This window comes from Andrographis paniculata, unplaced genomic scaffold (assembly GCF_009805555.1).
Source record: "Andrographis paniculata isolate CXL003 unplaced genomic scaffold, ASM980555v1 Contig76END, whole genome shotgun sequence".
Lineage (NCBI taxonomy): Eukaryota > Viridiplantae > Streptophyta > Magnoliopsida > Lamiales > Acanthaceae > Andrographis > Andrographis paniculata.
In genome coordinates this window covers 843,500-868,880 of record NW_026137613.1, presented here as the reverse complement: position 1 = coordinate 868,880, position 25,381 = coordinate 843,500, and the positions used below count along the sequence as shown (strand labels likewise).

General features: G+C 30.9%; 1 protein-coding gene and 2 long non-coding RNA genes across 4 annotated transcripts; 1 reads left to right on the top strand and 2 right to left on the bottom strand.

The window, feature by feature from the left end:
• Positions 1–4,622: 4,622 nt before the first annotated feature.
• LOC127266561 (OVARIAN TUMOR DOMAIN-containing deubiquitinating enzyme 7-like) lies at positions 4,623–7,155 on the bottom strand. 2 transcript variants are annotated; one of them, XM_051296837.1, is made up of 4 exons: positions 6,776–7,155; positions 6,296–6,648; positions 6,126–6,201; positions 4,623–5,078 (listed from the first exon to the last, which is right to left on the bottom strand). In XM_051296837.1, the coding sequence occupies exons 2-4, from the start codon at positions 6,616–6,618 to the stop codon at positions 4,992–4,994; spliced, it is 486 nt and encodes a 161-aa protein (XP_051152794.1). In that variant the 5' UTR covers positions 6,619–6,648; positions 6,776–7,155; the 3' UTR covers positions 4,623–4,991. The 2 variants fall into 2 exon arrangements, with proteins under 2 accessions (XP_051152794.1, XP_051152795.1); XM_051296838.1 differs by having other exon boundaries at positions 6,296–6,479.
• Positions 7,156–9,169: 2,014 nt separating this feature from the next.
• Positions 9,170–10,007, bottom strand: LOC127266576 (uncharacterized). Its single transcript, XR_007842165.1, has 3 exons — positions 9,887–10,007; positions 9,599–9,756; positions 9,170–9,489 (listed from the first exon to the last, which is right to left on the bottom strand). It is a non-coding gene; the product is annotated as an uncharacterized LOC127266576 (long non-coding RNA).
• A 4,409-nt stretch (positions 10,008–14,416) lies between these two features.
• On the top strand, positions 14,417–16,534 carry LOC127266560 (uncharacterized). The gene is made up of 2 exons (XR_007842161.1): positions 14,417–14,459; positions 15,233–16,534. It is a non-coding gene; the product is annotated as an uncharacterized LOC127266560 (long non-coding RNA).
• The last annotated feature ends 8,847 nt before the right edge of the window (positions 16,535–25,381 follow it).

The following is a 25,381-nucleotide window of genomic DNA, read 5'->3' as shown; positions in this document are numbered from 1 at the left end:
ATTAGCAGAGTTTGTCATCCAAAAAATAAAAATAAAAACTAAAAAAAAATATTTGTCAGTATCTATTTGGCACCAAATTCGTGCCACAACAATAAATAAAATATAATTTATCGTCAAATTAGTCCCGTAACTGGACCCTTTTATTATTTTAGTCCCGTAAGTGGAATATGTCGCAAACTAGTTTCATAAGTGAAAAATTTTCGCTGTTTAGGTCCTCCGGCGTCGGAGACGCTCGCGTGGCTCGCCGGAGGCCACGTGTCCCCGCCGGGCGTGGATTTTAATTTTTTTAATTTTTTTATTTGGTCCAATTAAAAAAATAAAAAAATAAAAAAAAAACCCATATGTCCGCCAGGTGTCGCTGATCTGGCGGGACACCTGGCATACAAGTAGCTTCCGGCGAGTCACATGGACGTCTCCGGCGTCGGAGGATTAAAACAACAAAAATTTTCCACTTATGAAATTAATTTGCAACATGCTCCAGTTACGGGATTGAAAAAGACAGTTCAACCAAATAATATTTGTGGTCCACATTTTGGCAAAGCCACAACAACAATAAATAGCATTCACTTTGGTGCCAAATCGCACAACAACATAAAATAATATTGTATAAAATTATATTTTTATTTCTGTTCAGCCGCAAGTTGATTGTACGGACATTAATTATATTGCCCATTCATAAGGATGGACAGCTTGTCGAGTCCTTCCCACACTCTTGTCCAAATAGGCCTCAGGCGAGGGAGGATCATGCCGGTGAAGCAAAAAATCATCACTTTCATTAAGGGTGTGTTCGTTTAAAGGATTTTGGCAAAATTTTACTATTCATTTAAATTTTTTTTCTCAAAAGTATCAAATCAAATATTTATTTTTTATATTTTATATTATACTAAAAATTAATTTTACATTCAAAATATCATAACATCTTCTATTTATTACACATTATACAACTATTATAATTCAAAATTTTTACTATTCAAATCTCAACTCAAAATCCAAACCCCTAAACAAACACACCCAAAGTAAACTGATCGGAAATAATAATAATAAATAAATAAATAATAGATAGAGAATACATTAATTACTCAAGTTGCTAATTTTAGATATAGTATTATGATAATAGTCTTGTCTTGAATTCTCTACTATAAAAATGGCTTTTGTATCTATTAATCTCGACCTTTCATTTCTATCAATCTATTCAGACAATCACAAACATAGTTTGATCGAAAAGTTGTTTTAATTTTATGTTATGTTACCATTTCAACATCTATGTAATCTTGCCAAAGAGAGTATTCATTTGTCGCATTTGGATAATCCAAGTAGAGAACTTGTTCCGCTTGTTGTGCAAGAATATAGTGTCGTCGTTGATTTGAAGTCGATTAACTGATTAATATATAACTTTGTTTCATATTTGTTGATTTGCATCTATAGTTCCTTACCAAAAGAAATCACAGCACCCAACAAAGCTCAATCCATCCATATCCTAATACATATATGTGTTCTTGAAATTTAAATCGAGAATTGCTTTCTATACTACAAGAAAATAATATATTTGTAATGAAATTATGTCCATAAAATTCACGTAACTAATGTAATTTTATCCTTAATTTTATCTCTAATGTCATTAGTAACAAAAAATGAGAATTTAAGGATGAAAAAATTTTGTTACAAAAATACTATTTTCTTGTAGTGGAATACAAATCAGAATAAGAAATGCATAGATGTATCAATAGTCAATTCCTAGGAATAAAATTAAGGTATAACTTAGTAAAAAAATTTGAAATTAAAGTTTAAAATATGTTAAAATAATAATAATAATAACAAGCAATTGAAAATGTCGAATCTTAATTTAATTACTAAAAAGAAAGTTATATAAATCACATTAATTTAAATTGGAAATGTATAGTTTTGTTCCGGTCTTAATGCTCAGAGCAACAAACATATAAAATTACTATTTAGAATATTTACTTAAATTCCATTTCTTTAATATACAATATATTTTCTTAAAATAATATTCAAAAGTTAAAATTCAACACTTAAAGAAGTCTGACCTATGTTGCCTTAACAACCAATACATCTATTGAGTTTCAAATTTTATTATTCATTAAAAGGCCACAAAAAGAAAATCACATAATGCTTAGAGGCCCAAAAATAGGAAGGTGACTTTAATTAGATTGATTGATATTATACTTTTAATGTTATTTTTTCCCAAATAGTAATTATATGAGATGGGAACGGTTAAAGTGTTGAATTGGAAAATTCGTAATATACAAGTAACATATATTCTTGTTATACGTAGTACATGGTGTGCATAATAAAGACATGTAATATAAATGTACTTTATAACAGTATGTAGTATGATAAAATCAACTATTATTTATGATAATTCAAAGACTATTATTCTTGTATTTGTATTGTTGGTTCATAGTTACAAGTATGCTTTATATCAGTATGGTGTGCTAAAATCAACTATTATTTGTACTGTATAAGACTATAGCATGTGATGTTAGTTTATGTGTTGTATTTGTATTATATGAATGCATTTAACACCGTAGCTGCCCATATGGGACCTAATTTCTTTTTAAAAAATAAATAAATATATGTATATAAATTCAAAATTTTATTTTATTTTTATAATATTAATTAATACTCCCTCCGTCCCAGTTCAAAGGGGTTCTTTGAGATTTTGTAATAAATTAAGAAATAATTGTATTTTACTAGTTAGTGAAAATGTGTAAGATGTTTTGACATTTTTGACATTTGATTTTATGTAAAAAGTAATTGTATGTGTAATAGTATGTTTGTAATTTAAGTAAAGTTAACAATATTTTGGTATTGGTGTATGATTATTTTTACTAAAATATGAAAAAGATACTATGGAGTAAGACAGACGAAAATGATAAAAATGATATTTTGAGTTGAGACGGATGGAATATAAAATTTTATTTATGTAATTTTTAAAATATTTAAGCACATTTTTAATTTTTTTTAATTATATATATTATATCATAAATCAAATATAAACACACCCTTATTTTTCTTTTATTTATTTATTTATTTATTTTTCCCAATTCTTTCTTTCCAATATTTTATGTTGTGTCCTTCCATTCCTTCCATCATTGCCTTTCCATGGACTCAAACTTGAACCCGAAGCTGTCATCACCATTCAATGCATACCATACATTTACAGATCCTCGCACAACCCTTAAGACCATCCATTTTTCTTACCTCTGGCCAACTCCAGCTCATGGCCTATTTTTGGACGACAATCGGTTAACGTCAATGAGACACATTGCAGCTCCGCTTTTCACTACCAAAAACTCTGGCTTTCGCCATGAAACATTGACTCGTAACAATATGTTTGTAACAAATACTAATATTAGTTACGGAGTTTATTGTAATAAAAATTCACGACACTTAAAGTTGACCATTTTATCTCTTACGTTAATTTGTTTGTAATAACCACCAAATGATACAAAATAAAGTATAAAATAAATTTGTTACGCAATTATTTTCTAAAAAAAATATATATTTATTCTTTTAAATTATATTAAAACAAATTCAAAGAAAAGGAAAAAAGTGTTTTTTATTAATAAATTCAAGTGCCGAGGCATCCTTCGCTTAGAGGCTATGTCGAGTTCAATCCTAAATGAGTGTGTGTGGGGTTAAAAAAATAAAATAGCAAAAGTAAGAGAAAATTTATAGAGTTAGAATGAAATATCTTTTTAGGTTAAATATATATACATGTGTATTGGTTTGTCTAATTTTAATTTAAATAATATTTTGTAAAAAAAAAATATATTTTTAGGAGAAACTATATGAGTTGAATGATATGGCTTAGTATCCGAAATAATCATACAAATTATAAATGATGGACACATGGTTAATCTATATCATGCATGAAATTTGAGTGGGACATATATTTTAATACGTGTCGAGTGTTGGTTTTGGATTTTTTTGCCACATTTTAATATATTTAATTATCTTTCGTTAATTACAATGTCAAATTCTCCATGATTCATTTATAATCCCCGCCGGCTGCGCTCCTAGGAGTTCGCAAAAATCACCAGCATTGTTCAATTGTAAGTTTTCGAGAATCTTAAAAATACAAAAAACTAAGATGTGTTCAAGTAATTTTTTAGAATAACTGTATAGACAATTTAAACTTGTGTAGCTTCACCTATTTGACAAAATATATTTAATGTGTTCAAATTTTAAAATGTATCCATTCGAGGATGAGCACAAAATATTGGCAAACTATTGAAGACATTAAAATGATTAGTGTGTTATATCAAACACCAGTAGCCTACAAATTAAATGATTACAACCGGTAAGCCACACTATTTTGGTGTGTTATTTCGAAAATCATCATTAAAAACTAAAATAAACTTTAGGTTATGTTCTTTTGTGGATTTTACCACAAATGTTTACTATTTAAATTCTTTTTTCATCCAAAAATATCACATCAAACAATTATTATTATTATTATTATTATTTTATATTATACTACAAATTTATTTTATATCACATCAACCTCTATTTATATCACATCAACCAACTATTCAAATTCAACTTGTTACTATTAAAAAATTCAAACCCAAAAATTGAAATCCACAAACAACAAATAATAAGAGAATATAAAATTCTTTTAATTACAAAATGTACAATGCTCGTCCTCATTTTTACATTATCTTAATTACTAAAATCTTCATGACAGAATTGGGGTTCTAGAAGGCAGGCCGGGTTAGACAGCGCCCCTTACATAACTATACTCTTCCGTGAGGCATCGGTGAGGGGACGGAGCTAGAAGGTTGCATTCCGGTGCTGGCATACTTTTCCATGTCATATTAAAAAGGCGGATAGTCTCCACCACCACACCTTGTCGTAATGGTTCTATAGCATCCATCTACACTACCAAAAACTTACATTTGTTGCGTGGATCTATGCATTTCTTGTGCTTTCATCATCGTCCATAGCAATTCTTTCTCGGCTTGCAGTTACAAGCCGTTGCCGTTTGGATTCGCAATATTTATCAAAGGAACTTCATCTTCAACAACAAAGGGTGTAAACATCGTTGGATTTTCCTATCAAACGAAACATGTTGGTCAAAACAATAATCTACAATTGTTAGATTTATTGGGACAATTAATTTTATTTCGATAACAATCAAATATAATCTCAATATTTTGAATAACAATCTAAATTATTATTTAATATTATTTTTTGATTTGTTAGCTAAATTTATGATGGATGGATTTATTTACTTATAAAAATCAACGGGTTACTACGACCTACTCTATATAAAAAAATAAAAGTAAACTACTCCATCATGTTCGTAGAGCTAAGATTTGGAACAAAAAAGAAAACATACACCGATCTACCTTATGGATACAACCGAAAAACTCTTTCTAGTTCTCTATTTAGGATAAGCAATGACTGAATGTTTGAGATCTGTGATTTATTTTTCCATAGCATTCTATATGTTTTAATTGATATATTCTAACATCCAAAGGCGGAACCAGACCAGGATGAAAGGGGGGGCTAATTTTTAAAATTTTGAAACGATCATCATCTATTTGTTATCCAATAATTTTATAATGGAGTTATCATATTTCGAAAATCTTGCAAAATATCAATCTACACTGACAACTGCATATTACAAGATGAATTTTGTATTATATGAAATTGATAAATAATAAAAACATTTATTAAAAAAAAGCTGTTAAAAATATCATTTCCTGTGTATTTGGTTGAGAAATTTTTGAAGATTTTTTTTAATTATTATATATTACTTTTTTGTTCATATCTATTTTTATATTATCAAAAAATTATTATGATATAAATTTTTTTATTATTCAAAATTTAAATTTTTACATAAATATTCTATCAATTTTTTACAATTTTTTAATTTATTTATTATTTTTTATATTATATATTATAAAATAAAAACAAAAAATTAAAAATCATAAGGGGATGGGGTGGGGGAGGGGGGCTGGAGCCCCCCTTGCCCCCACATACATCCACCCCTGCTAACATCAATATTATACCAAATATGCCAAAAAAATTCATATGTAATTAAGATTAATGTTAAGAACACCAAATATTATAAATTCTCCACACTATATGTTCACCTTTAGACATTTCACCACCATTCTTCTGTACTTCTCATGATCATCTTCATCTTCTTCCAATTGATCTGCCAATGCCCTACCAGAAAAATAAAAAAATAAATTGAATAACACCAACAACAGTGATGGACAGATTAAATTAATTCTTTGCTTAAAACAACAGGAAGAGGAACCTGAAAAGGCAATTCCGTCTGTGGTAACTTGGATTATCAATCTTTAATTTCAAAAGATCGACCTGGCTCCGCAATTCGCATGCATTGCTTTGTTTACCTCCATCCAGGTTGAATCCATTCAAGCGCATAGGGCAAACATAGTCGATCAGAGCTCTGACTGTGAATGCGTGGAGTGCCGCCGTCACTGTCAGTGTGATTGTGTGTATATGAAACAACAAAATCACATGACAGTTTCTAGAGGAATTAAGCTTCAAGAAAGCAGTATCCTCGATAGACATCGCGTCTCCACCACCACCGTATCGTAATGGTTCGATAGCATCCATGACGCATAAAATCTACTCTCATAAGGTTTTCTTTTTTTAAAACAAGAAAGCTCTATTAATTTACAAAGAGTTCAAATGACTTACTAGAACGAAAAAAAAAAGAACATTAATTACTAACATGCTTGTGAAACAATGAAGAAAATCACTAATAACTCACTTGTTAAAATCGTCGCCAAATATCATGAAAGGTGATAACCGGAACAAGAAAAAAAGTCGAAACACAATCGAAACACGCTATGTGGCTCAGATTTTTGTAGGTCAGCCACTATTATCAAAGACGAGACCAAAACAGCGACGAACAACTCTGGCGCCGGCCAACAGCACCCAGGAAACACCTATCTTCTACCCAAAGAAGTGAAACCCCACTCTCACAACGGAAACGTAATGAAATAGAGAAATCGAACCGTAAAAATCCTCACAAACACTCCCCAGAGCATACATAAAAAAGAACCTCTCAATTTCACAGTGAAAAATCACCGGAACCACCGGTATTGCAAGTGAGACAGAGTGAGAGAGAAAGAACCAACGGCGCACACATAGTATTGTGTGTTTTGTGGTGTGCTGCAGCAATATATATTAAACAATGAACGGTTCAGATTGAAGCCCTAGGATGGATGGCTGAGATTTGATGTGGGGAGACGGGTCACATACGGGTCAGGTCAACACGGCATTTGGATCGGGTTGCAGCTCATAGAAAGGCAATGATATGGACGCGGGTCAAACGGGTCGGATCTACGGGCCAAAATACAACGAAAGGCTTTGCAAAAATTTCTTTCGGTTATAAAGAAGAGAGCCAGACCAATGTGGTATTTATTATGGTGACACGTGGGTGGTCCGCTACATGCATGAAATTAGCGTGTGACGCGTATTGAGATACGTGTCATACACTATTATGGTGGACACGTGGTTGATGCGCTCCACGCACGAAGTTAGTGTGTGACGTGTATTAAGATACACGTGAAACACTATTGGTCTGCTCATTCATAAAATTAGTGTGTGATGTGTATTGAGATCCGTGTCAGCTACTATTTTTGTGAAATGTGGTTGATCCGCATCATGCATGACATTAGTGTGTGATGTGTATTGAGATGCATGCCAGACATTATTTTGGTGAACACGTGATGGATCCGCTGCATGCACGAAATTTGTGTGACACGCATATTGAGATACGTATTAGATATTATTTTGGTGACACATGGTTGATCCACATCATGCACAGAATTAATGTGTGATGCATATTGAGATACGTGTCAACCACTATTTTGGTGAACACGTCGTTGATCAACTTCATGCACGGAATTAATGTGTGATGCATATTGAGATAAGTGTTGGACATTATTTTGGTGAACACATTGTGAATCAACTTCATGCACCAAAATGGTGTACTAACTACAACAAAAGACCTATTTTATGCCTAATGTATATCTTTTAACCTAAAATTATCATATTTTATTCTAATTCTGGCTTTTTTTTTTTTTTTTTTTTTTTTTTGTTTGCTTGTTTTGCTCTGACTTTTTAAATGCACTTCAAATGTGAAAGTATATATATTTTGCGTGTAAAACAAAAATGCTTAATATTATCGCCATACATTATTTATCAAGACACAAGAAACTAAATATATCAACTACAAAAAAGCCTATTTTATGCCTAATATATATCTTTTTAACTTAAAAAACTCATATTTTATTCTAACTATGTACTTTTTCGTTTTCTTAATTTTTTATTTTAGCACGAATTTTCAAATATATTTTACATGTAATTGTATTTAGAAAGATACATGTAGTTTTAAGTAAAAAAAAAAAAAACTATTTAAATTTCTAGACATTCCTAATTAAAAAAGAATAAACTAATCAAAATATTTGGGATGGAGAGAGTAATACATATTATAAGGGGAAAAAAAATCTATTATTTAATGGTCTCCATTCAATTTGATAGAATTATAAATTTAAAAGACATTTATTTTTCTTTCAAATACCTATAAAATATCATAAACGATATTTTTGTCCTTGCGAGAAAAAAAAATAATAATCAAAATCAAACACCAGAGCTTGCTTTGATATTGGAATACATATGATTGTAATGTCGAGCATGAAGTCGAGTGTTTAATATCGATATTTTGTGTCGATGCTAGATAATCACTACCAAAAAATATTAATTTGACTTCATAAAATGGTTTTGGAATTTGAATTAGATCTGAGACTATTTTCTTAAAGCTTCAGAATTTGCCTCAGAATGGTGTCCAAAGAGTAAAATTTGAGGTCGCTTTTTCAATGGTCTCAAAATTTTCGAGACCAAATCCAAAGCTGCAGGCATCATAGGTTAATATTAATTTCTACTTGTCTCCGAATTTTCGAGACCACTTTTTTTGGGTTTTGGATTTCCGAAGCATTTATCTCACTCTTACATTTCAATTATACATCAAGAAATACGATCATTTAATGTTAAATCTATGGATAAATCTAATCATTCAAGGGAAGCACTTAAAAATTATTCGAAACGATAAATTAACATAAACAAAATCACTTGACAATTGCAATTGCCATTCAACAATGTTGGTGAGAAAATAAGAATGCGTCTCCGTAACTCGAATTTATTTTCACATTTATTCATATTACAGCCGCATCCAAAATTCACAATTACATTCAAAACATCACATAAACATATATATTTTCAATTCAAAAAAATTCCAACAATACATCGATCTTGAACCACCAAAACAATCCTAGTGGATGGAGTTTAAGCAAATTTCGAGATACATTCGAGTAGAAAGTCTGGTTGGGGTTTATACTGATGGAGTAACATCTTAAGCCTCATGCCTCCTCATTAAGCCCTTCAGACTATTCCACATCGTAATAGTTCGATAGCATCCACCTGCAACATGATTATATCGTCGATTGTGAGTAACGGCACAAATGAAAACAACAGGCTATGCAAAATTAGGGGGGGCAGGGTAAGGAGAAATAAATTTACAAAAACTCACAGGATGCCATCAAACACGAGAATCTTCATTAGAAAAGCTTGCCAAAGACAGATGGATCAAATCCATGGTTCTTGCTCAACTTCCATTTATGTAACTCCATGTTCAGTTCATAATAGGATTCACTACGTTGAATCCACGCTCTCCCGCCGTCCAATGTTCTGCAAACAAGAAGATCTAATGGCTTAGTATCCTAAAAGATGGCACAAATAAATAATATTTTCAATGGCGATAATAACTAGAGGGAAGCATAGACAAAAAGGAAAGCTGTAAATAACTTAGATGCCGAACCTGAAAAGACTCTTGCGAAACATTGTCAATAACCGAGAAAGTTGCTACTGAAAAAAGAGAATATAAATCTTCTCGCTGCTCCCAAATACAATTTGTGTGTGTGTGTGCAAGAAAGGGAGGATCGGGGGTCTATTTATTGAGAGCCAACGGTGGACACTCTTCGATCCGTTTCATACACGAAACCAGAGCTCAACACATACCCCACTACGTGTCAAGCAGTGCTCGATCTTTTTCATGCATAAAATCAGAGCGCGACACGTACCCCACTACGTGTCGAGCAGTGGTCGATCTTTTTCATGCATAAACTCAGAGTGCGACACGTACCCCACTACGTGTCTAGCATTGGTCGATCTATTTCATGCATTAAACCAGAGCACGACACGTACCCCACTATGTGTCGAGCATTGGTTGATCTATTTCTAGTATGAAACCAGAGCGCAACACATACCCCAATTATGCGTAGAGCCTCCTTCTGTGTGAATTTGATTTAATTTTAAACTTAACAACTGGTCTTTCATTTTTAATCTAATGATCCCTCCGTCCGATAAAATTACCACACTTAAATTCAGCACGGAGATTAAAAAATAATAATATTTTATTTAAAAAGTGATAAAAAAAAAATAGTTGGATATATTTTAAAAATTTAAGTAAAAATTAAAAATAAAGAGAGAATATAATAAAAGTAGTGACATTGTAAAGAAATGTTGAATAGAAGATAATGTTTAAATGTTACTTGTTGGTTGTGCCAAAAATTAATAATAAGTAAATTGACTGAACATACTAACAGGACATTTGAAAATAAATTTAGGAGATGGATGAAATATTAATTTCTAAAACAAATTGGCAATTTATCACAATTGTATTTAATGAGAATATTGCAAAAAATATCTTATATGTATATCCATTATAACTTTTGTCCTATATTTATCTAGTTGATAAAATATATCATACATGTTTAATAATAATGCAAGTACAAACAGTAAAGAAACATATAAAAAAGAGAACATAATTAGGACATAAAACTACATAATTTAAAAAGAAAAGTACCTTTAGAATTTGCCAAGACGTGCATACAACCCACTAAAGCTCTCTTGATTTTGTATGCTTAAGTTTATCAACACCTACCGTATTTATAGCCACCTAAGGATAAAAGCTTTTGGTAAGAAGTCGACATGGAACTACGCCACCTCCGGATTTATATCCATCTAAAGGAAATAGAATATGTTGCAAAATCGATGTGTGACTAAGCCACACCATATCAATGTGAACTCGTTAGTTGATGACTCACTAGAGTGAATTCTAAGAGCAAATAAACTTCTATGGTCATGTGGTAACAATGCCTAGGGAATTAACAAAGATACTTCTAAGCAAAAAGGAATTTTATCAAAATGCAATACAAGTAATTGAAAATCCTATATGTTTGGATACTAATACTTTTCAAGAAGTTATGTTGTCTCTTACTTATTATCATCAGAACAATGTCACAAGATCATTTAATGTTACATACCATACAAGGTAAATATTTGGAAATCAAGTTAGTTGTGTTAACAAATTATCGACCAAAGCACTCCACAATCATATGAAAACCAAAAACAATTATAAAAACAAAGGTTGGTGGCGGCATTTTCTTCATTCTTGACATTCACAGAAATATATTATCACGTATGTGTACACACACTTGTATACCTTCAACTATTTTATTTCTTGCAATTGTGCGCAAAGTTAGGGAGCAAGAAAAACTTAAACAAAAAAAAATTACCGGATGTTATCGTAAACTGGGAATTTTGTTAGAAAAGCTTGCCAAAGACAAATATATGCAACGAATGCTTAGAACATATATAATGGTCATATTTGGTTCACAATAGAACTGCTGAATGAGAACAAGGAAATTCCAATCGTTTCCACCTGCAAAAAAATAAAATGAATGGATATATCACATAAATTAAAGATCATAATGTTTAATATTTCATCTTTGTGAATATAAACCAAGAATAAAAGCTATTATCTAGCTATTATCAAGTATTGTCCTATGTCGCCTGTACTTATTGATTATCTTTCAGAATAAAAATTGACAAATGCAAGTCTAAGAGAGTCATTGCAATTCGTTAACAAGGTAATGCTGATTTTATAATCTCATGCTCTTCGTAACAATTCATCTTCTTACCAATTTACACAACAAACAAAATTGAAGAGGAATTACCAATGGATAAATCCCCAATTAGAAAAAACCCTAAGGGTCTATATGGTTCAAAGGAGGGGAGGGGAGGGGAGGGGAAGGGAAGGATTTTAATAGAAGGGAGGGGAGGAGAAAGAATATTAAAATTGTAATAGTGTGTTTGGTTGATATGGAAGAGAAGGGAAGCGACACGAGGAAAAATAGTATTACTTTGATTAATTTATTTATAAAATGTAATACAAAATCTAATATAATAAAAACAATAATTACATTATTTATTAAATTTACCAATAAAGATAAACAATAGTTTTACGTATAAATAATAACACAAAATTACAAAAATTAGGGTTTGCCACCACAGAATGAATCAAGATTGGAAGAGTAACAGTAGCGCAGCGGAGAACGTCCATCCCTAATTAGGGTTCCGTGGAGACGGTTTCGATTTCAATCCCGGGTGGATTAAAAAAAATGTTTTTTTTTTTAGTTCTACAGTATTTCTCCAGTCTTATAAATGTGTTCTCAAAATTTTTTGGAACTGAAAATTTAAAAAAATATATTTATAGTATTTTGATACTATTTTTGTACTTTTTATAAGTATAACATTGAATTTTTTATAGAATTGATAATGTAATTTTTTTATTAAAATAGAATATGTGTAAAATATATATTGAGTTCATTTAATTATAACATTTATATAAATAAATAGTAAGTATAGATTTTAAATAAAGATTTTTTTTACTAAATACTCATTTCGAATTCGAAATATTATTTTTACCATTTTCTTATATCCTATTCAAAAGTATCACTTTTTAATAAAAAAAAATCATAAAAATTAATATCAAAATATCTAAATTTTTACTTAAAATACAAATATGTTATTACACATATAATTATTTTATATTTGTATATAATAGTAGCAAACTTTTGATAAATAGCCTAAAATCATAAAATTAGCATAACTTTTACAAAATATAAGGAGTAAATAACTTTTTGTCTTGTAGGAATTTGAAATTTGCTTCATTTCTTCCTTTTCTTTGAGTAAAGTTAAATTCCGGGCGAACCATAATACTATGCAAAAAATGTACTCACCGTTACAAATTCGAAATGGTTAACTTACGTTTACAAGTACATGATCTTCTTGTTGTTGCCCGGATTGTCCTTAAGTTCCCACAATGATGGATATAAATTTTTCAAATATTTACGAATGTTTCAAGCTCTTCTCCTTCCGGCTCCATCAGCTTTGATTATTGGTGATTCCTTGCGGAAGTTGGTAGGCAAAACGCCATATTTCCCCCCTGCGGATGGTTATCACGACTCCAGTACCTACTGCTCCTTCAGTGTTGGAACCATCAAAAGTAACGAGCCATATTTCCAGCCCAACGTACTCCGTGGGGGCGGCCTGGATCATCCCAGGTGCTCGGCCAAAAGGTCTGCAATAGCTTGCCCCTCATGGCTTTCAAGGGTTAATATGTTAATACGAATGAAACTAACTTCATCGCCCATTTAACCAAGTGGCCTCGGATGACTGAATTTTAACTATATTAGGGGAGCTCTTCAAAAGACAAAATGAAGGTAGAAATGAGTCAATGGGAGAAAATCCAGTTGACATGTTCACTATGGTAGTACACTTAGACAAATTGAGGTTATGCACAATCTCAGTTGGCCTTGATGATTGAATGAAAAGGATTGTCGGCCTTGCATTCAGTAGTTAAAGACTAAAAGCGAAAGAGAATTTGTACTTCAACTAAGATAATGTTATGCTATGAAGCTCAAGCTGAAACTTGGAGGATTAGTGGATAACCAAGGGTTTGGGTTGCAAGCTCATTAGTTTACATTAATGCTTATAAAACTCGTTGTACTATCTCAAAATCCATCTTGATATATCCTGTGAAAATAGTTGGCTTGACCACCCCAGATATAGGTTTTCCAAATACGGTCAATAAATTCTTATCTTTTCAAGCGTCTGCGTTCATCGTACTTTTTAATACTTTTGTTTCACAACCAATTTCTTTTTTTAATATTGACCCCAAGAATTTTTTTTTTTTTTTTCCTAATTTAAATAGTTAGCCATCTATTCGGTTAGCCCATCAATATTTGAGCAAAGTGGTGGTTTCAATTTCTTGAAGAAAGCTAAAATTAGTTCTCTAAGTGCTTTAAATTTGCGAACTTTATTGCCCAAATTTTAATGTTATTCTACCTTGTTAAGAAATTTTATTCGCAATGAATATTTGGTTTGAAGCCTTCCTTAAGCACTTGGGCCAAACCAAACAATTGATGCCCAATCAATGCCGACCATTGGATCTAGGTATTTGATCTTGCCCGTTTATTCTGGGTATAAATCACCTAATCAACATCTTTAGTTGTACTCCTTACACCCTAGCCGATCTCCTTGAGAAGGTGCTTTTTTCTCTCACTTTCTTATTCCATGCCGTCCTTGTTTTAGCCATATTCGACTGCCTTTAATTAATTTTTTTTTTTCGAATTTTCTCCGAATTCTGTCAGAGAATTTTTGTGAGGTTTCTCTGGATTTTTATTAGAAGAATAAAATTCTCATTTGTTAAGTTTGAGGGGATTTGTGGCTTTGGGAGTTAGGTTTATGTGTTATTTTTGTTATGCTTTGCCTTTTTCCTATAATTACTCACAAAGATTTTAGGATGGTATGTATTTGAGCCAACACATGAAAATGGAGTTCTAAAGTTTTTATTTTTTTTTATGCATTATATGCCTTATATTTTAGATCTGTTCACTACAAGAAAAAATCATTTTTGTAACAAAACTTTTTTGTCTCTAAATCTATTTTTTCCGTTACTAATGACATTAGAGACGGAAATATGAATAGAATTATGTTAGCCACGTGAACTTTATGGACGAAATTCCGTTACAAATATATTATTTTTTTGTAATGGTTATATTTTTACATTAATAAGTTGTTTTTCTTTGTGAAAGAAACAGTTTCTTAGTGGATTGAAAACATGAACTCTTAAATGTTTCAACATGTCCTGCAGCATAAATTAATAGTATAAGCGATTAACATGATGATTGATTGCGATCATATGGTACACATATTAGCTCATTATTCAACATGTTTTAAAAGTTATATCATCTTTGTTTCTCTTGACTTTAGTCCTATTGCGATCATGTATTTTTAAAAAACATTGAATCTTTTGCAGAAGCATGCAATGCTCTCAGAACAACTCAAATTGTGAATATGGATGATTATGCATGTGGAAATGATGCTCAAATTGCTCTTGGAATTGATCATCGTATCGAAGAGGCAACATAAAGGTGCATTCTTATTGATTATGTTTGTGATGATGACCTATACACATATGTAATTTAGGGCAGCAAGATATAATTTGTTGACTATACAATCATGGTTTTCTCGCAAGGTAAATATGACTAGAGATTGTAATTTCTATTGTTGAAACTATTGTGTTTTTCATTCTGAAGTGTATCAAAGTATATGCATTATTATTATTATTATTATTATTATTATTATTATTATTATTATTATTATTCATTTGAAATTTTATAAAAATTGGTATAGGCATATTTTTGCAATTTTTATTTAGTTAGTCAATGTAATTTAGTATCGCTACAAAAAAAAATAGTATATTTGTAACGGAATTCCGTTCCTAAAGTTCACGTAGCTAACGTAATTCCATTTCTAATTCCGTCTCTAATATCATTAGTAACGGAAAAAGTGAATTTAGGAACGAAAAAACATCGTTACAAAATTGAAAATTTCTTGTAGTGGTACGTGTGTTTTGTATATTTCTTCTATTACAAAATTACCATGGAATATAGATATCTTATATAAGAACATGCACCTCAAATTTCATTTCTAATACTTTAGGCAATTCTAAGAAGATTAACATCGAGAATTTTAATTTTAATATTTCTAAAATTCAAATATATATGTCCAAGATGGTTCTGGAAGATTATTTGTATTTGTTCTTAATTATTTTCTAATTTCTATGTTGGCATAATAAGCAGTTACTTATTTTTGCAATAGGAGTATGAATTCCTTGTTGACCATTCGACATTGTAAAATATTGGATGATTTAAAGTTTTGTTACAGTAAATTTTGAATTTTATTGAATTATATTTACAAATTGGAGGAAAATATTTATTAGTTTGGTGTAATAATGAGTTAGTTGGCAGATGAATATTAAATATATAATTTAGTAAATTATTAGGATGGTTGGTAGGTAGGTAATTAATACGGCGTGTTAGGTAAAACAAAGGTATATAAAATTAATAGGTGTTGTCTATAAATAACAAGAAAAATAAAATTTATAAAACAAGAATGAAGTGATGAGTGTAGGAAAAATTGTACAGGGTCCGTCTCTTTAGACCAATTTTTTCAAGGTTTACTATTTGGACTTTATGTTTTTTCAAAAAGAAAAAAAAAAAATTATCTTCTAAAATATCCTATCAAATATTATTTTAATACCAAATTCAAACCAAAATTTTTCAAACCCAAGCAAAAGAAACACACCCTGTCAATTTCCAAGAAAAGTAAAAAAAAAAAAAAACAAAAGTGATTGTGTTGCAATGATTAACACAAAATTGCAGTCATGTCAAATGATAGATATAAATTGGAGAATTATGAGTGTCGAAGAAAGTTCTAAAGATAAGAGACAAAATCTTTATAGGGTTGTCATTTTCTTCAAGTAAGTTCTTCCCCTTTTCAATATTATTTTTTAATGTAATGTTAGTGTTTATGGGAAGGAATAACTTATATACTTTTAAAACTGTTTATTTTTCAGGATACTTTAGGTTGGCATTTTCTTGCATCGAGCATCCTCTATCAACTTGCATGTGAAAGATTCATCTATATCAAGATCAAGTTGTTACATATTAGGATAAAATCTTGACTATATTGTTGGGTTTTTTTTTTTCCTATAATTATAATAAATTATTATGAGGATAAGCTTCGCTCTTAATGGGAGCTCCCAATCCTTCCGTTGGAGCAACGTTACCATCGACTATTGAAGGCAGAAAGAGATCCAAATAGGCCTATCAAAGGTTTTGTTATTAGTTATAAAGAATTGTAATATTTTTATTGACAATGTGAGAACCCGCAACCGCTACTTTTCGAATTGTAAAAGTATCTTGTGAAGTTATGATGTTGTTTAATTTGCGTGATGTATTTTCTTTAAATATTTTGTGAGATGAACTAATGTATTTTTATTGAGAAATGTAAATATATATATTTTCCCTGTAATCTTCTTCATGGCTGAGTTCATTTCCAACAATTCAACTTCATTTTATCCTCCCCTCCACCGAAGAACATATGCTCACTCGACCATTTTCATTGACTTCCATTTCTCATCTTATATATATATATATATTTCAAAGTTGTATGTCTAACCTTGTGAAGTTTTAATTTTCTACAATTTTGCATCTTTTTTATCTAAGTTTTCATTGATTATTATATTTTATAATTTTTTAAATTGATTTTAAAAGGTGTGCCAAAATAATAATTATTTTTATATTTTTATATTGATATTACATATATAAATGATATATGTAATGATATATTTCGTAATATATAGAAATGTACACCACTTGTTTCTCTATCAATTATTGGCACCAAAAAATAAAAAAGATAAAAGAAATTTTGGCGCTGAATTCGCAATAAATGAAATTATTTTTTGTGGTCCACATTTTGCCGGCGCCGCAATAACAATAAATGACATTCACTTTGGCATCAAATCGCACCACAACAGAAAATAATAATTTTGCGGCGCCAAATTTACGCCCCTAAAATAAATAAAATTATATTTTTATTTTTATTCAGCCGCAAATTGATTGTACGGACATTAATTGCCCATCCAACAGGATGGAGAACTTGTTGGGTCCTTCTCACACTCATGCCCAAATCATATGATATACATAAAAGGTCTGTTATATGTAATAATGTGGACATTAAATGAACACCTCATTCAGTCACTTGTACGATTTCCGACTTCTAAATTTGAGTTGTAGTTTAGATTTGCTTAGCTAAAAACACTTATGGCAAACTGATGATTAAAGAAAAAAATCAAACGATTTTCCTTGTCAACTATATAACTGAATACAATGAAATAAAATAGGCTAGTAAGGAAATGGTTTGGGTACAAAGGTTTATGCTCCGATATTGAATTGAGGCTTCACTATATTTGAGAGCTCTTCCAAAGAGGAAATGAAGGTAGAAATGAATCAATGAGAGAAAAATCCAACCGACATGATCACTCTGGTAGTAACCTTAGACAAACTGAGGTTCTGTACAATCTCAATTGGCCTTGATGATTGAATGAAAAGGCTTGTCGGCCTTGCAATAATTAGTTAAAGACGGAAAGAGAGAGTTTCTACTTCAAGTAAGAGAATGTTACACTACGAAGGTCAAAGTGAAGCTTGGAGGATTACTTGATAACCAAGGGTTTGGGTTGCAGGTTCATTAGTTTACATTAATGCTTATAAAAACTCGTTGTACTATGTCGAAACTTATATTAATATATCTTGTGAAAATAGTTGGCTTGACCACCGTAGATGTAGGTTTGCAAACACGGTCAATAAACTTTTTGTATTATTTTAAAGGATCGAAATTGAAACCAAACGCAGAAACTAAATATGCACTTTTATTAGAACTTGAAAACAAAACACAATCGTAGACAAGATCTAGTGAACACACGCCTATTGTAGCTCAGAATATTCAAAGCTATACTCCAATAGACGAAGAGCAACCCGTAAACAACAGCACGACGGTTGACGGCCAATAGACATCCACCGGTGACCTAATCTATAACCCCAAATCGAAAACCCCACACTCTATCGGAATCAGTTCAATTTAGGGATAATCGGACAGTAGAAAACCTCACCAATCACTCCCCAAGGTACACAGAAGACTCACCTCTCAATTTTATGTTGAATCGGCCGGAAAAACCCAACGTCGAACTTTCAATGACTGAAGGAAGAAAATATCGCGAGTGGTAGAGAGAATATTAGTGAGAAATGAACACAGCAGCAATGCATATGGAATTATGGGTAAAGGGTAGTCTCAAGAACATGTAAATCTTACCTTAGAAAATCAATTTTTTTGATGATGTTTATATGGTAAAATCTGAATGTTATTATGTGACCACTGTTTGCAAAAATGATTGGTTGGTTGATTCGGCATGCACCTATCATATGACACCTCTAAAAATTATTTTTTTCAGTTTATAAAACTTGAAAAAAATACCTTCACAATTTAACCCAGCTGATATGGGGACAAAGACGCTGCCTGTTTCAAACTTTGAATCATGCTTAAGAATTTTAGATTTTGATCCCCGTTAGGTGTTTACTGTTTCCTACTATGTTGTTTCTTGTATTTTGTTTCTGAGTAAATACTAACTTTGTGTTCTAACACAGGTGGCTATGATGATTCCCCTAGGCACGCCTCACTTTATCATGCCCAAAAAGGTGGAGATTTTGTTGAGTTTTGGCCTGTGATTTATAATGAGGTTATTGTATATTAAATTAAAACCCATAACTGTGAAGCCGTGGCCCAATACCTTTGGCCCAACCCACTAATAGATTTATTTTCTAAGACCAAATATGAGTCGTTGGATGAAGAGTTTTGTTCATGGCCATTGGATTTGTGTTAAAGGGTGTATGATATGATACTTATGCCGCTGCTCTTCAGATTCATTCATCAAGACATCTAGATCGCGTTTTCTCTCTCAGCTTATTGTCTCCTTCCTCTCAGTTCTGTGTACGATCGATTGAGGATCTTGTGTGAGGGTTTTACTCTAAGTTTATGGGCGAGTGTTTCCTAGTGTAAGATTGAGAGATTTGAGCGAATATCTTCTTGTATTCGTGAGGATTGACTGTGCGAGTGATTGTGGTTAGGATTTGGTGTGCGGGACTTAATCGGTTAGTTGGGGTTGTTCTAGGCAGAGCTGGAGCCTGTGTTTCCTTTCCACGCATCGATATTTTTTCTAGGGTTGTGCAAGGGGTTGAGCCGAACTTCTCTTTGCGTTTTCGTGCTTTATTTTATGTTTGATTCAATACAAGAGTTTTTAAGTTTTACTGTATTGTTTCTTGTTAAAATTAAGTTTTACTATACAAAAATACAACACTTTTGTCTTTCAAGTGTTTACTTTCATCTTAATTTCTGTTAGTTTTGTTTCACAGCCAAAATTATTTTAATATTGATCGCAAGAAATTTTTTCTAATTTAAATATCTAGCCATCTATAGATAGTTTAGCCCATCAATATTTGAGCAACGTGTTGGTTTCACTTCCTCGAAGAAAGCTAAAATTATTTCTCTAAATGCTTTAGATTTGCAAACCTTATTGCCCAAATTTTAATGTTATTGTACCTTGTTAAGAAATTTCACCTACGATCGATATTTAGGTTGAGGACTTCCTTAAGAACTTTGGGTCAGACCAAACAATTGAAGCCCAATTAAGCCTCACTATCAATGCTAGCCATCGGATCTAGGTTTTTTATCTTGCCCGTTCATTTCAGGTATAAATCACATAGTCAACACCTTTAATTGTACTCTTAACACCCTAGCCGATCTTCTTGAGATTTTTTTTCCTCTCATTTTCTTATTCCATGCCGTCCTTGTTTTAGCCATATTCAACCGTCTTCAATTTAATTTCTTTTTGTTTTCTCCAATTTTCTTCAAAGAACCTTCGTGAGGTTTTTTATTTGTTTATGCATTCTATGCGTTCAATTTTAGATCTGATATATTTTTACATTAAGATGCTTTTCTTTGTGAAAGAACTAGTTTCTTAGTAGAACGAAAACACAAATCCTTAAATGTTTCAACAGTCCTACAAAAAAAAGTATAAACGATTAACATGATGATTGATTGCAATCATTTTGTACACATATTATCTCATTATTCAATATGTTTTAAAAGTTATATTTTCTTTCTTTTTTCTTGACTTTAGTCCTATTGTGATCATGTATATTTCAAAAACATTGAATCTTCTGCAGATGTGGAATTGATTAGACATTGTACACATATTAGCTCATTAAAAGGCAACACAAAGATGCATTCATATATTGATTATGGTTATGATGATGACCTATACACATGTGTAATTGGGGCATTTGTTGGTAAATTCTTCATCAAGAAATAGTTTGTTGACCATATATAATTATAGTTTTCTAGCAAGTATGGTAAATATAACTTTGAGATTGTAATTTCGATTGTTGAAAGTACTGTGTTTTTCATCCTGAATTCTATCGATGTATATGCATTATTTTTTTGTTTAAAATTTTAGAAAATTTGGTATATATATGCATATTTTTTAAATTTTTATTTTTGTCAATATCATTCAGTATATGTGTTCTATTGCTTTTGTTACAAAATTACCATGGAATACAAATATTTTATATAAATATATATGCCTCAAAATTTCATTTCTAATACTTTAAGCAATTAATTGTAAGAAGATTCAAATAAAGAATTTAAATTTCAATATATTTCAAATTCAAATATATTTGTCCAAGATGGTTCTAGAAGGTTATTATTTTATTTTAATTATTTTCTAATTTCTATGCTGGCATAATAAGGAATTACTTATTTTTGCAATAGGAGTATGGATTTCCTTGATGACTATTCGGGATTGGAAAATATTGATGATTTAAAATTTTGTTACAGTAAATCTGGATTTTTATTTTTGATTTTATTTACAAAATCAAGAAATATATTTATTAGTTTGGTGTAATAAAGAGATAGTTGACAGGTAAGGAGGATTATTAAGTATTTATTTTAAAAATTATTAGGGTGGTTGGTAGGTAAGGTAATTAATACGGGCGTGTTAGGTAAAAAAGACCTATATAAGATTAATAGGTGTTGTCTATAAATAGCAAGAAAAAATTATTTCATAAAACAAGAATGTAAGTGAAGAATGTAGGAAAAACTTATATTTTTGCAGAAAAATATAAGTGATTGTGTTGCAATGATTAATATAAAATTGCAGTCATGTCAAATGATCGATATGAATTGGAGAATTATGAGAGTTGAAAGATGTTCTAAACATAGGATACAAAACCTTTTCTAGGGTTGACAATTTTTTTCGTGTAAGTTTTTTTCCTTTTCAATTTTATTTTTAATACGATGTTAGTGTTAATTGTAAGGAATAATTACATACTAAAAATTTGTTCATTTTTCAGGGGCATTTTAGATTGCCATTTTCTTGCATCGAGCATTTTCTATCAACTTGGCATGTGAAAACCCCATCTCTATCAAGATCAAGTTGTTCCATATTAGGATAAACACTTGACTATATTGTTTGGTTTCTTTCTATAATCATAATAAATGATTATGAGGATAAGTTACATCTCCGATCAAGATGTTGGAGAGATATCACGATCGACTATTGAAGCTGGCAGAAAGAGATCCAAATAGGCCTATCCAAAGTTTATGTAGTTCTATTATTAGTTATTGAGAATTGTAAAAGTATCTCGTGAAATTATGATGTCGTTTGAGTGATGTAATTTTATTTTAATATTTTGTGAGAGAAAATAATTTACTTTTATTGAAAAATATGATTATGAATATATATATTTTTGTTATAATCTTGTTCATGATTGATTTCATTTCCAACAATTTAATTTTATTTCATCCTCCCTCCACCAATGAACATACACTCACTAGATCATTTTCATTGACTTCCATTTCTCATCTTATATATATATATATATCGGAGTTGTATGTCCACTTTTTGCAAAGTTTTAGTTTACTAGGATTTTGCATCTTTTTATCTAATTTTTCGTTGGTTGTTATATTTTATAATTTTTTAAAATCTATTTTAAAAGGTGTCTCAAATATAATAATTATTTTTTATTTTGGATATTGATATTACATATATAATATATATAACGATATATTTCATAATAAATAGAAATGCACACCATTTGGAAAACATTATATTGGCAAGCAAGAAATCGCGCCAAACATGCAACAATAAATATAAGGATTTGGATCCGGTGCCGAACAGCCAAAACTCAGCACCGTGCTGAGCCGCCTAAGATTTGCCGCAAGCACCGCCATCTCATCCTCCACTACCGTCACCGCGGCTCCTGTTGCCATTTTCATCTCCTTCCACCTCCGCCGCTGTTGTTCTCTTTCTATTTCACCATCACTATGGTCGCCTCCTCCTCCTCCATCACCACCATTGTTGCTCAATTGTTCTCCTCCTCCGCCACCACCATCATCGCCGTCCAACTGTTCTCTTCAACCACCTCCACCGCGGTTGTTCTCCTTCTCTTTCACCATCACCATGGCTGCCTCCTCCACCACCATCACTTATCACCGTCCAACTGTTCTCTTCCACCACTTTCACCGCTGTTGTTCTCTTTTTCTTTTACCATCACCACCACCGCCACCTGCTTCTCCACTGAGCTGCTTTGTGCTGCTGTCATAACCATCACCAGCAAACCCAGCTCATCACCATCTCTGCATCTGCCACTGCGGCGCTACTGATACTATCCACCTCATCATCATCAAACTCATTATCTTTTTCACCATCAAGATCCAATGGTTGAATTTTTGGACTATCAGCACCTGATCTGAATCGTAAATATAAAATAATTTTTTTTTGCTGCACTTAATCCCATGCTACAACAATAAATGAAATATATTTGGATGCCGAATTTAACGCCACACCAATAAATAATTCATATTGGCGCCAAAATTAGTGGCATAAGCATAAAAAGGATTTTTTGTGATTCATATTTTGGCTGCGCCGCAATAACAATAAATGACATTGACTTTGGTGCACCAAATCGCATATAATTAAACGAGCGGAGCCGTTCATGAATTCGGTTCGATTAAAGCTCGTTTATTAACGTTAACGACCTGAATCGAACAACATAAACAAACTTGTTTAGTTAACAAATAAGCTCGAGCTTTGTTCGCGAACGTTCGTTTAAATAATATATTTATTATAAATATTATATATACATATAAAATTATAATTTATAAATAAATAAAATATTAATTTAAAATATATAAATAAAATAATTTTAAATTTTCTCTATAATTTATATATAAATTTAAAAAAATAAGACAAACGAGCTCAAACGAGCTTAATCGAACTTAAACGAGTCGAACACGAACACGAACTCAAACAACAAAAAAATTCTTAACGAGCCGAGCTCAAACACTACGAACGAGCTCGAAAACTTAACGAACGAACACGAATCTTGTTCGCAAACATTAACAATCACTTAAAATTTGACTCGATTCGGCTCGGATCATTAAGAGCTCATAGACCGCACCAAAAACATAAAATAATATTTTTGTAATGTCAAATTTGCGCCGCTAAAATAAATAAAAACTATATTTTTATTTTTATTCTACCGAAAATTGATTGTACGGATCTAACATTTATGGGGCTTGGGAAAAAACAAATTTAGGGCCGCAATAATTAAATGTTTTTTATATTAAAAAACTTATTATTTATTTTGAAATTAATAATAATGTTATTATACTATTCAATATTACTTTTTAAAAATAAAAATATTATTAATAATTTTTATATTAAATTATTATTTAAATCAAAATTTAAATTCAAAATTCAACAAAACTTTTCAAAAGAAACCGGCCCATGTTGCCTTAACAACTAATAAATTTATTGAGGCCCAAATCTCATTAATATTCGTTAAAAAGCCCAAAAGAACCCATAATGTTTAGAAGCCCCAGAAACAAGAAAGTGACTTTATTTCTTTTCTCTTTTTTATTTTAAAAAAAAATATTAATATTGAACCATAGATTTTTTCTTTTATCCTTTTAATAAAATATCCTTCCTCCGTTCCAAAAACTATAGTTTGGGTTCTGTTTAGCACGAGCTTTAATAAATATTAATATTATATTAATAATGGGTAAAAAGTACGGGTAAAAATTTTTTTGCCTTTGTGAGTATATTAGTTAAAAAAATAGTGACAATTGTGTAATAATAATAAAAAAAATAAAAGTAATTTTATATTGATATGATTATTTATGGAAATGAGACTATTATTTTGGGACGGACAAAAATGATAAACCAGACTATTGTATTGAAACGAAGGGAGTATATATTATTATTTTTTTTATAAAATTAGTTTATATACAATTTGGTTTCTATAATTTTTAAAATTTACCATTCATATTTATATGTATATATCAACACACTCTTATACTTTTGCTTGTTTTTTTTTTAAATGTTTTCTCCCATTTTTGTTTTTTATTTTTCTTCCCGAGTGTTTATGTTAGAGCGACGGCAATGGCTCTCAGAATTACGGCTTCACCATCTGAATCGAAGTTGTCTTCTCCCCTTTAAGGGTGTGTT